At 39.2% G+C, this 12,852-nt stretch overlaps 1 protein-coding gene across 1 annotated transcript in view; it reads right to left on the bottom strand.

Moving 5' to 3' along the window:
- myo3b (myosin IIIB) overlaps positions 1 to 12,852 on the bottom strand; it is an 87,617-nt gene that overhangs the window by 39,701 nt on the left and 35,064 nt on the right. Inside the window, exons 21-23 of the mRNA XM_042494661.1 lie at positions 10,359 to 10,512; positions 9,131 to 9,219; positions 8,477 to 8,606 (exon numbers count right to left, since the gene is read on the bottom strand). Coding sequence (XP_042350595.1) covers positions 8,477 to 8,606; positions 9,131 to 9,219; positions 10,359 to 10,512 — 373 coding nt within the window. The remainder of the gene's footprint in view (positions 1 to 8,476; positions 8,607 to 9,130; positions 9,220 to 10,358; positions 10,513 to 12,852) is intronic.

Genomic DNA, 12,852 nt, shown 5'->3' with positions numbered 1-12,852 from the left:
TTTCTCAGAGGACTCTGTGCTATCAAGTGTGCATTAGAAGCATCAATCAAACACTGCAGAGATCAAAATCAATTTATGATGGATTAATTAAGAGCCAGACCACTTCTAACTTTAGACAAAGAACGTCCTACTTGTGCCAAAGGTTTTAAAGTGAGCCAAAGCAATGTGGTGTCTCATGGGACAAACACACACAAAAATTTGTGCACAAACACACACACACACTGCTGTAGTCAAAACAAGCCAAAACATATGATGTGAGAGAACTTCAAAAGGACTCAAATAGTCTTTTAAGCTAGTGATGATACTGCTTTTTGCATTTGACAGTTATCTGTTAATTTTATTTATTTATCTACTCATTTATTCTGCCATTAATACATATTGCATTTTGGTAAACAAACTAAATTCAAGATATTCTGTCACACTAAAATATGCACTTTTATATTTGTTAATAATGTGCTTGAAAGAGTATCCACAGGTTCTGGATCTCCACCCTAAAAATAGAAGAAAGGAAAGTGTAAAATATGATAACATGGAAATGTGAGCAGTTAATTGCTCATTATGAACACATGTTTGTGAGAGGGCCTTGTGTTTAGGATCACAGGGACAGATTTTACATCCTCATATGCCCCTTTGGCACAATCAACACAAAAACACACACACACACACAAAATAAAGTATGATCTTTGAGAACAGGAGCCGTTAAACTGTGTCGGGTATATTACCAGCACACAGGCAGGGAGGGCCCCGCTCCAATTAGCCCAGAGTAAAGCTGGATGGATTAATTGGAGTGGGTCTTGTGCAAATGAAGTGCGCTCTCTCCTCTCCCCATTAGTGCTGCTGGGCCAGATCATCTGAGCACATTTGTCATGATGAATTAGCGGCTGCGAGTGGAACGGGCTCATGGAGTGTCACTGTGCTTTCACGCCTCTCACTTCCATGACACCATCAAGGGGAGATGAAGGGGCTGCGCCGCGATGAGAGAAACTATGACAGTTGTACCTAAGCCTCGCAAATGGACACTCGCTGCTTTCTTCGCGTATTCCTTGGCGGCGGGTCGTATTAATTCATTCTTCTGGCGGGTTTCATACCCCCTCCTGACTAGATGATTAGAGCATGGGTTAATAGTCAGTATCCTCAAAGATTTCCGTCTCCTGAGACATGAAACCAAGGGAACACCTGTGATGTCCGGCCTGAAAGAAGACCTTCTAATTTAGATACAGAGGGGGAACTTGTCTAATGATGTGGATTATAATTATTCAAACACAGAGACGAGCGAGAAAAACACGCTCTTTGACAGCGGATTCAGTTACACGAAAGGGCTACATACAGTTCTATAAAAAAAAATTCAAAATAAAAAAACTTCAACAGGCTAAAGTTGCATGTGTGATTTCCCTTTCCACATGTTTTAAACTCTCTTGGGTAGACAGTATGAGATTTACAATAATAATGTTCTGCTATATTTACACCAGGTTTCATTCAAGACATGTCCAAAGCTCAATATTTATTGTATGAGCTACTTTTTGTTATAGTTTTACGAGTCCATGTTTCACACTTCATATTGACTTCAGTGTTGAGTAGCCAATTTGTTCCAACTTTGTTGGTGTTTTAATGCATTGTACATGTTCTCTTGAATCTTAACAAAGAGACTGAGAAATAATCATTACAACTTTGCTAAAACAACAAATCTATGGTGGACTAAGAGTTTTGCACAGTACTGTATGTATTTAGGAAGAGGCAGATTTTAGTTTTGTCGTTATGAAAATAACATAATAGAAAACAGCCATTTTAATATAGTGGTCAGATAATTAAAAGAGGAGCAGGTGAGGGGAATATGTCCCATCAGGTCACTCAGTCCCCAGAAACAGGCGGTGGAGGAGCGTCCCACTGATTGTTTCTGCTTCACGCATGTTGCTCTTGGCATGGACTTCCAGGACAAACAGAGTGAGGCAGAGCAGTGTGTGGGGAGGGTGGAAAGAGAAAAAGCCTTCCTTGGCATCTGTGCGTTCACTTTGAAAATTAAGCCCAGCAAGAATCCTGTAGGAAAAAAAAAGCTCAAGCTGGCAGTTGTATTGGGGTTCTATTGACAAGAATAGTCAATGTGCTTGGGATTAAAAAGCAATCCCGCGTTCAATATGACACCTCCCTACACGCTTTTATGAGTGCCAGTGTGTGCCTTGTACTTCAGAAGCTGTGGATCGAGCTGTCGACACGGGGGACAATCAAAGTTGTAAGAGAGAGCAGCCTTCCCGAGCTGAGTGAGCAGAGGCTTGCTGGATATCTCCGCCGCTCTCCCGCTCTCTTTTTGAAAACATGTGATCTAGAAACTCAACTCAGCAACCAAGCAAATGAGATTAAAGCACCCATAACCCCCCGCCACCCTCCCCACCCTCCATAACCACCACCGTTTATGCCTAGAGATGGCTCCGGGGGCTGTTGATTTAAATGCCATCCACTACTGTCAGAGCAGATCAATCATAAAAAGCATGGTGTAATTGGCTTTTAGTGACACAACACAGTGTTGCATTTATCAAAGGATGTTGTACCATGTGACTTAGGAGAGCTGGCTCCTCACTATTGATGTGCGGGGCCGTCAAAAATCCCACTGCTGACTCAAAACATTCTCCAATACCACGATTAGGGGAGAAATTGAACAAAAGTATTACTTGGTGAGTGTCTCTTTTGGTAGCGAGAGTGTGTGGAAGTCGAGTGAAAGAATGTGGCGTCTGCCCACTGGGATGAAAAAGGCTTCTACTGGGAGAGAACAAAGAGCCAAATGTGTCATATCGCTGGGAGAAGCCTGTCATTTCTACACAGGAGGATCTCCTAACATGAAGGGAGACGGAGGGAGATGCAGAGGACGGCAGAGCTGCTGCTGTGGCTTCATGTGAAGATGTAAAAGCAATGTAAATTGTTTAATATGCACGATGGACTTGAACTTATAACCCCTGATATCTCACAGGAGAACAGCGTGCTAGGAGCTTGTTCTGATAACTCCTAACTGGTGTTACAATTGTAAAATACAAAGAAATATTGTCACAAGAAATGTGAGGCCTGATATTGTGGATGCTCAGGGGATTTTATAGTTTAGTACTATAAGTCAAGTCAATTTATTAGTATAGCGCCATATAATAATGAAAGTTATCTCAGGACACTTTATACGGAGCAGGTTTAGACCACACTCTTTAATTTACAGCAACAATTCCCCCATTAGCAAACACTATTACAAGCATTAAAGTAAAATTAAAACCTGCTTTGGATTGAAAAGTACTAAGATTCTTTTACTTAGTAAAAGTAGCAATACCACAATATAAAAATAAGCTGTTTTAAGAGTCCTGCATCTAAAATCTAAATGTAAGTGTTATATCCTTATATATGTTAACTACCATAACTGATGCATGGCTGTGTAAATTAAGGGTATAGCAGATCACCATGAACCTGATTTTACTACTTTATGTGGTGTTTGGTGGTGCATCATATCTTTAACTAATTATGTTTTATTTATGTAAAATCTCAGAAGAAATCCCTTTTAACCAACACTTATGATCCACTAGCAGTATGTGGTGGTACATTTATCTGCAGAGACTCTGCCTTCTATCTTTACTTTATCATTTTCTTCTTATTTTGCTGTGTTCGGGACATTTTTGGGTACAGTGCACAGATGAGGTCTGGACTTTATAAAAAGGAAGCAACCCAGTAGCAACAGCATGCGTCCAAGACAAAGCTACAAAAACTGCACACACAGCGCCGAAAAAAACGCAAATATAGCGAGGAGAATAACCAGGCAGACAGGAGTCGTTCAAAAATGAGAGTGAATCTGGGGGTTGGCTTTCACTTTCATTTTTGCTGCCAAACACGTTTACACACATTAACCATCAGTTCCTGATTAGTGTACCTTTAATCTGCAAAATAACAAGTACCCAGGTTTTTGAAGATTACTTTTAAAATGTCCAATTACAAATTAATAATTAGCTTGGTAAAAATGTAATGAGTAATGTAATGATTTTAGGTAATATTACATATTGATATTACATTTGATTACTTTTTATAACAAATGTTTAAAACTGGGAAATGAAGCTGAAAAAATGTTTGGAGAAAGGCTATGCCAAAAGAAGACATTCCTGTATGGTAAAAACATGCAAAGCAGCACAATAAATATTATATAGAATTCTTTGATAAAGGGATTTATATTGGGATGTGATCTATTTGTAATCAGCAACACTGTCAAAAGTATAATTTATTTACATATTTTTTCCTTGTAACTATACAGTCGCATTTCTCTTATGTAACTAAAAGCAAGCACATCAGAAAGTGCAGTACTTGAGTAAATGTACCACTGCAAACAAATATACAGTAACGCCATCCATCGATTCACAACATTAATTTTTCCTCCTCAATGAGACATGTTTTTTTTAAAAATACAGATTAACTATCACAACAACAGCAAAAATACATGAAATCTCAGAAAAGTCATCTTTTTACTAAAATTTGAAAAAATACAATGCTCCACGTGTAAAACCATTTTTGCTGCATACATACGACAGTAAATAAGATTTACGTAATAATATATCTGCATCTACAGCTCGATGTATGTTCTTCCACCGCTTAAGTTTAATCACATGAATATTTCAACTGTTCAGATAGCCTGCAAACTAATAATTCATAATAACAACAAATTGCACCAGTGCACTGAAGCTCTTGCTCAGACTGTACCAGTGACTGCTGAGATATAGCATCCTTTATAAAGTGTTGAAACCCTGGTAGAGATAAATTACGTCTTTACAATCTGCTGTATGTGAGCTTTAACTCTTCACAGGACATCACTCTGCACAGCCTCCAGTTTCATTGTGCTCTGCAAAAGACTGGCAGTCTGGAGGTGTTGTGTGAGTGTGTGAGTGTGTGCATGTGTGCGCACAGATGTGCTGTGCTACAAGCAGCATGGCCAGGCAGCCCTGCAGCTACACACACACACCCACCCACAGAGACCCATACTGTGACCGCAGGCTGGCCAGGCCCTGGTAGGCCCTACTGAGCCTCGCCAATTCAAACACTGTGATCCTCCTGATCTGGGAAAGGCCCTGGCTCTGATGAATTTGTCCATGCAAATACATCCCATTTCCTCTGACAAAACACCACCACATGTCCAAGCCTCAAGGACCCACATTCTGCAGGGCTCAAGTGGCCTCGCTATTCACCGCCTGGGAGCTTTTTACTTTCTGGGGCCCTCCTAGTTTCCTACTGTTCTCCAAACATGAACTGCATCAATACTCAGACCATCACGTTCTCAATCTGCTGTGTGAAATGAAAGGGTAGTCCAATACAATAATGTGCGCAGTGTGTCTGTTTTAAACAAAATATACCATAGAGGAGCATTATCTGATTTAGAGAGATCAAACTGCACTGTTTGATGTGAGTAGAAACATTAACGTTCACTACATAAGTGTGTAGTTTGACATCCCAAATCCATTATTTCACTTCCATCACAGTGTCAGGCTGCAGGTCTACGAGGGTGTCCCCTAGTGGTGACACTGCGAGGAGACGACCCAGAGTGTGTGAAACCACCCTGGTGTAAAACAGATTTCCATCAGATCCCCCCAGATAATGGTAATTTCACAGATAACAGTGAATCTATAATGTGAACTAAAATGCAAATTAAATCCCCCCACAAATTCTACCCCGAAGAATAGATTTATAATTTTCTTATGCTATGCTGTATCTCACTTTAAACGGAGCTCCATCTTTTCTAGAATGATAAGCCGGAGCAGATCGTTTCATAGCTTTTATCTGAAGAGATGATCTGCAAGTTTCATAAACTGCAATGAGAAAATTGGACCTCCAACTCCAAAGAAATAACAGAGTTAACTGTGAGCATGTTGCAGTCACATTGTCTTTAATTTAAATGCAAAACAATTTATATAATTACTGTGAGCTTTGGTAGAGCTTTTTAGGATAAAAAGGCTCAAACTGCACTATAACACTATAGCAGTTTATATCTGTGATAAATCATAACTGTCGCAGGAATAAGATCTGAAAAGTCTGCCTAAAAATCTGAAGGACTCCACCTCAGCGGACATTAAAAATAAAAATAAATACAAAACAAAAAAATAATAATAAATAAAAGAAGACATATCATTTTAGCTTGTATTTTTTTTTTACTAAAGGTGCCTCCCCATTTATTGTCTGTTTTTTAAGTCCATCTTTGTTCTTTTAAGTTTTTTTAATCCCTTCCATTTTATCCCCATTTATGTGTTTTTTTTTTACTTTTACTTTTTATCATTTTGTCATTTATTGCTTTAATATTTTTTTTGTTTTGTTTTCTTGTTAGTATCTCCTATGCTGTTTTAATTGTGCAATGTTTAGATTAGATTAGACAAAGTTAAGATTGACTGATTTGAAAAAGAGTGTCTGTTGGTCAAATAACATCCAGTCTCACTCGCACTTTATTTTGAAGAATATCACACAGAAGATTTTGAGTCCTGCAGACTTTTAATAGGTTGAGAGACTCTTTTGTTTCTCAGTTTGACAACCTGTTAAATCACAGTTTGGCTCTTAACGCACTAACTGACATGCCACCACTAAACATCGTCCAACTCAATCTAAGCAGCACCCAAACATAGATCCAAATTCTTGTTCTGTGAATTTTGTAGCATTTTATAGTTTGGGGCGGCTGTGGCTCAGAGATACAGCGGGTCGTCCACTGATCAGAAGGTTGGAGGTTTGATCCCTGGCTCAGTCAACATGTCGAAGTATCCTTGGGCAAGATAGTGAACCCCATATTGCTCCCAATGGCTGTTCCACCGATGTATGAGCGTGTGTGATCGGTTACTGACTAGCAAATGGCACCTTGCACAGTAGCCTCAGCCACCAGTGTGTGAATGAGTAAATGTGATAGTTTTGAGTGGTCAGAGGACTAGAAAAGCGCTGTACACCAGCAAACCATTCTTATAAATAAAATGAAACTGAAAGAAATTAGCCTGCACTGAGTTTGAAAGAATAAGTAACAGATATACAAAAATTAGTAACCTCCGGAAAGTTTTCACAGGCCTCCATGCTGCTCCCTACTGTTTACTAAACCGTTTTCAGACCTGTCCATGACGCCAAATGTCAAACAAAAAAAAAAAAAAACACAGACAAGGATACTCATCTGCTGCAGAGCAGTGTACACAGCTCATGTCTACTGACAATGGGAAAGGACCATAGAGGACAAATTTGGCTGGTTCACCCGCATTTATAAAGCATGCTACACGTGCCGATTTTGGTGGGAAAGGGGTTTAAGTAGCCTCAGTGCACCAAGGTTTAAAAGTGACTCTAACAGGAATGATTTAGGGATAGTTCAGGATTTAAATATTAATATTGGGGGGTTTTTTTTGTATATATGTGTATTTATGTGAAACACTTGATGTGCTGGGATGCAAGACAAATTTCAAAGTTTTCCTGACGAGTGAAATCAAGTCACATGAACTTGACCCACCGGTCTGAGTGGCAGGACACACAAAAGTGCAGTGGACCAAACAGGAAATAAAGAAGCTTTTAGATCTGACACTATGTCAGCAGCAGTAAACATTACAGCACATCTTAGTACCTACTCAGTGCCTCTGTGCACTGAAATGAAGTGTTCACTGAATTTGTTTTTATAGAGTGTACTCCTCTGAAGCCGTTAATTGCCAAAAGGAAGTGGCTGAAGACTCCCTTGTGCACAACCTGCAATTGAAGTTTACAGACACGTTGCACAGATTTCTGCTGGAGTCTCAGTTAAGGTGCCTTTTGTGAATTGAAGCTCCTTTTAATGCCACTGGGACTGAAAGCAGGCATTTACAGGCCCCTAAAAAGGAAGTGAATCACATAATGTGGCTTAGCTGAAATAAAGTAGGAAGTGGGAATCTGATAATTTAACACATCTATTAGCATTTCGGCTAAGTCAAGTGACCAGGAGGCCTCAGCTGCAGCTAATGACGAGCACATTACTCTACCTTCATTTAACCAACAGAAAAGAGGTGGGAAGAGTTGCTTTTGTGTTCTCTAAATACTGTTTCTTCATCCCCTGGGTATTTAGAAACCTTATCATAAAAATATCCCACTGCACCCACAATCTGTAGATAGCATTCAGCAGTGGGAAACCAAGAGGGACAGCTTAGTGAAAATAAAAACAGAGCGCCGTGCAGAGAGCTGAGCCTCTCAAGAGATAATGGAGACTGCAGATTTATCCGAGCACGGCACACAGAGGCTTGAAATGAAGGGGGACCAGGAGATGCCTGGGAGCCGCGTCTTTAAGAAACCCACTTACCTGAACATTTATGGAAGCAGGAGACACCGGCACAATTCACAGAGTAATACAGTCGGAACCCGGCATTGTTAACAATAGTTTGTCTCAAAGAAAAGTTTCCATTACCATTTCCATTGTGGTTAGCGGTAGAATAATGCTCCTGTTAGTGGCTGAGATGTTGCTATATTTTTCTCTCAGGCCTATATCATGGCATACCTGTTTTAGTTAAGGGGCTGGAGAACAGCTGCTGCAAAAGTTTGTTCTCTGATGTTCTCAAAACGACGACGATGTCCGCAGGAAGAGTGTCTCTGTTCTTCTCCAAAAATCCATTCACGTTGTACATTACCTGTCGAGACACAAACATTAACTCTGAATGTCACATTTTAAGGAGTCAATCTGATTTGTAATTACCTCTTGTATAGAGCCTGGAAATGTGGTCAAAATAAGTATTATTATATTTTTCTGATATAGATGAAATCAGAGACATCTGTGATAGGCATATTAAAAATTGAAAACTTTGCGAAGATGATGCAGAATCTCTTATCAAACCAACAAACAAGGCAGAATGTTATTTGTTGCACAGTAGGGCTGCAAGAAACATTTGCTTTCATTGTGGATTACTTGCTCAGTTGTTCGTTGTAAAAACACATAAGAAAATAGTGTTTCCCAAAGCTCAAGATAACATCCTCAGATGTCTTGTTTTGTCTAAAACCAAAAGATATTCAATTAAATGAAAACATTTACATTTAAGAAGCTGGAATCAGATTTTGACTTATTTTCCGTTTAAAGATGACTTAATCAATTATCAAATTAGAACTAATTGATTAATTGTTGCAACTCTATTGCACCATCCATAGCTATATTTCATACCTTTCCTGCATAATGCTGAATCCCAAAACAAAGCTCCATGCGTTTTGGTATCCAGAAGTACTTGCAGCGCAGATTGTCCTCAAATTTATCTGTTTGCAAGAAATGAGAAAGATAAAACAAAGTAAAAGGATACAAAAATATGCTTTAAGCAGCACACAGGTAGGAGCAATTAAAACTACATAAGCCAAGGGGGCCAAACATGTGGCCAACAGGCCAGAATCAGCCTGTCAAAGGGTCCTGTATGGCCAGCTGGATGACTTCGCACAACTAATATTGATACACTTATGAAGGCTTAGAGGCAGGACTGGGTACCATTTAAAAAGTTACAATACTCTCAAATGATAAGACCATCAAAGTACTTCTTTTAATATCCATCACGTGAATTGAAGCATTCAGTTGCGTAAAATGTCGGCATACATGCAAACACTTTGGTAGCATCTCAGCACGTTGAACCACCAACGCTGTCAAATACACCACAGCCTATAAGAGTTGTGGCTACTGTGGTAGCCAATCATATGTATTGAATTAAATAATGCTTGCTGTGATTGGTTGCAAGCAAAACCATACAAATAGTTTATTTTCTGGATCTGGGAACAAGAAGGATCAAATGCAGGTATTGTTTGATTTGATGAATTCTGATACTATTTGGTACTGGTTGGTCGGTTGCTACCTTAAAGGTATTTAGTACTGATACCCAACCCGACTAAGAGATGTCAGATTTTGAAGAAAGTTAAATAGTGAGTAGATACTTCATGTAAAATGCTGTTTTAGAGGCTTTTCCACCCTGACCAGCTTACAGCTCTCTGGAAAAAAACTGTGGTCATATTTGAAGATATTGAACATTGTGCAAAATATTGTCAATCAGCAGCTACAGTGCAGAAGAATCTGTAAAAGTGTTGGTGGAGCCATATTGCTAAGTCACTGCCAAAAGTTGATTTGTAACTGGTTTGTAAGGCAGTGGATCACTTAACCTGCTGGTCTAATAGCTTCCACTTTTAGTTTGGTGATGTCAGCATCACTAAACAGGAGTGGAAATGTATGAACAAATGCACACGTAATGACAGTGAGTAGTAAACTGACCCAACATGAACTAAAATGAAGTTTGTCACCCCCAATATAAGTTTTGTGGCAAGAGCTGCAGCTTCATTCAAAGAAGCAGTGACCTCTAACCTCTGATGTTCATGTTTCATGATTTTTGACTTCTGAGCATGCTTTGCGCCAGTCTTACCCACTAAGGTCTGGTCGGTGGCCTGTGGGAAGCGGCTCTCCTCGTCCATCAGGGACAGCAGACCCATGGGCTTCTGCAGGAACATGTCCAGAATAGGCCTGTTGTCCTCGTACTCCACCAGGCTGGCATCCACACCCTCGCTCTGGTATTCCATCTAATTAGAACCAGTGAATGTAGAACAATCTAGTTAATGATTTCCCTAAATGACCCAATTAAACAATCTGGGCTAAATATGATTTCTGGATGTGTGTGTGTCTGTGTGTGTGTGTGTGTGTGTGTGTGTGTGTGTGTGTGTGTGTGTGAGTGTGTGTGTGTGTGAGTGTATGGGGAAAAAAAGAGTTTCTAAAAACAACAAAACCAAACAGCTGCAGCGGGCTGTGTGTGTGTGTGTATTGCTGAAGTTTACAGCATAATAGAGTCTTTTACTGAATGCATAAAACAGAACAGCTCTGAACTAACAAATAGAGCCGCTTACTTATTCATAATTTATTTCACTTTGCAAATAACCCAGAGTCATATCATATTATTGCATCTATTTAATTTCAGATCAAAAAGTTGTTTTAAATATATATTTTACTAATAAAGTGGAACCAATGGATCTAAACCGTCCTCATGTTTAAGTCATTAACTCAGAATAATCAGTTTCTGTGTACAGCAGCGAGACTGAAGACACCAAATAAAAATCCCTTTTCCACAGAGCAGCAGCCCTTCATCAGGGGCAGCACACACTTGTTTGTAGAAGAGAAACTTTTCCAAATGCTTAAAGGCCTTAATTCAATGATCAGTGCTGTAATTAATGTGTAAATGGTTAATGTCGCTTCCACTTCTTGTTCTGGAGAGTGCTGGAAAATATAAATTAATCAGGTTTTACATGTGAAATCCTGCTTCAATAAATTATCTTAGTGGTATTTTATTTTGGACATTCTTCAGTACATGTGTTGCTGGGTGCATTTAAACATAAAGCAGACTGAGTTTAACTGTAATAACGTGCTATATGAGGAAAAGTGCCCTCCCTTTTCCTTTTAGCAGCAATGTTGCAAAGTTAACACAGACTAAAATGCATGATGGCAAAATGGTTCTTGATTAATGTCGATTCATTTCCATCAACAAAAATAAAGACTTCTCGCACTTCAGGGTAAACAACTTCATTAAATCAATTAAGAATGTAATTTGGTGGTGCGTAACGGTATAAACAATCCTTTACACATCACAGCCTGGCTAAAAGCAAAATGTTCATGTTGAGAGCATCTCTGCCCTGATGGATGTGAAAACATACAAATAACAATAAAATGCCTGATTCCCAGAAGTGTTTTAAAAGGAATTTTTAAATGCAGTATTATTGCAGAGTAGTGTTGTGTGTGTGCGCTCACTCCACATTATATGCAGGCTGTTCTCATGTGCTGTTTGTATGTATACCTATGAAAGGTAATGCACCAGATTTCGTACATAATCCATGTAATCAGGAGAGCTGCGATCACGTGACCAATGCTCTTATTGCAGTTAAAAAAAGGAAGTAGTATAAGGAGAGAAACTCTGCAAAAGGAGGCAGGTAGAGGCAATGGAGGGGTCAAACAAACACATGACTTTCCCCCAAGAAACTGGTCATCGTGTCCTGTGTGAGATGAAGTAAACTTTGAGATGTTAAGGTTTTAAGGTTTTAAGATTTTAAGGTACATCGTCACCATGTTTCTTTACCAACACCTAACTTGACTTGACTAAACCCAACCTATGTAGTTTTATGTTAAGTATGTAGCTTTGGGTTAAGTACATAACTTTGTTAAGTATGTAACTTTAAGTAGGTCACATGACAACCCCCAACCTAAACCTAACCTACATAACTTTGCATTACGTATGTGACTTAAATATGTAAAGCTACAGTTTGTAACTTTTATGAAAATAGCTCATATTTGCTGTAACTGTCTCTATATACGCACAGCATTATATGAGACAGTCTGTGAATAAAATCATGCTCGTCTTTCTTCTCGTATTGCCTCTAATGGAATTTACCAGAAATGACTGCATGGGAACGGAAACAACAAATCAGAGTCGAGGCGTCTCTCACGCAGCTTTCAGTCACGGCTCATGAACTGCAGTCAAACTGTCAAAGCAGGCAGCGCTGATAAAATATGAAAAAAGGTTCTGTGCCTATTTCTCACCTAAAATAATTTCAGAAACATATTTGAGTGTACTGTTTAGTTGTAAAATGAGAACATTTATGACCCAGACACCGTGTTGGAAGCAATTATGCCAAGCAATGGCCACCGGCTGGGCCCACTTTCTTATTTTACAATTAAACAGTACACTCAAATATGTTTCTGAAAACACAGAATCTTGATTCATATTTGATCAGCGCTGCCTTGTTTGACAGTTTGATTGACAGCTGCATTAGAGACTTCTCGACTCTAATTGGTTATTTTTGTTCTTGTGCAGTAAGGCCATTAGAGGCAATGAGACTGTGTCTCATGTGCCTCTGTGCTGTTGTAGGGACAGTTTC

Source organism: Plectropomus leopardus, chromosome 10 (assembly GCF_008729295.1).
Source record: "Plectropomus leopardus isolate mb chromosome 10, YSFRI_Pleo_2.0, whole genome shotgun sequence".
NCBI classification, from domain to species: Eukaryota; Metazoa; Chordata; class Actinopteri; order Perciformes; family Serranidae; genus Plectropomus; species Plectropomus leopardus.
Note: the sequence above shows the minus strand (reverse complement) of the source record. Positions and strands in the feature narration are given on the sequence as shown.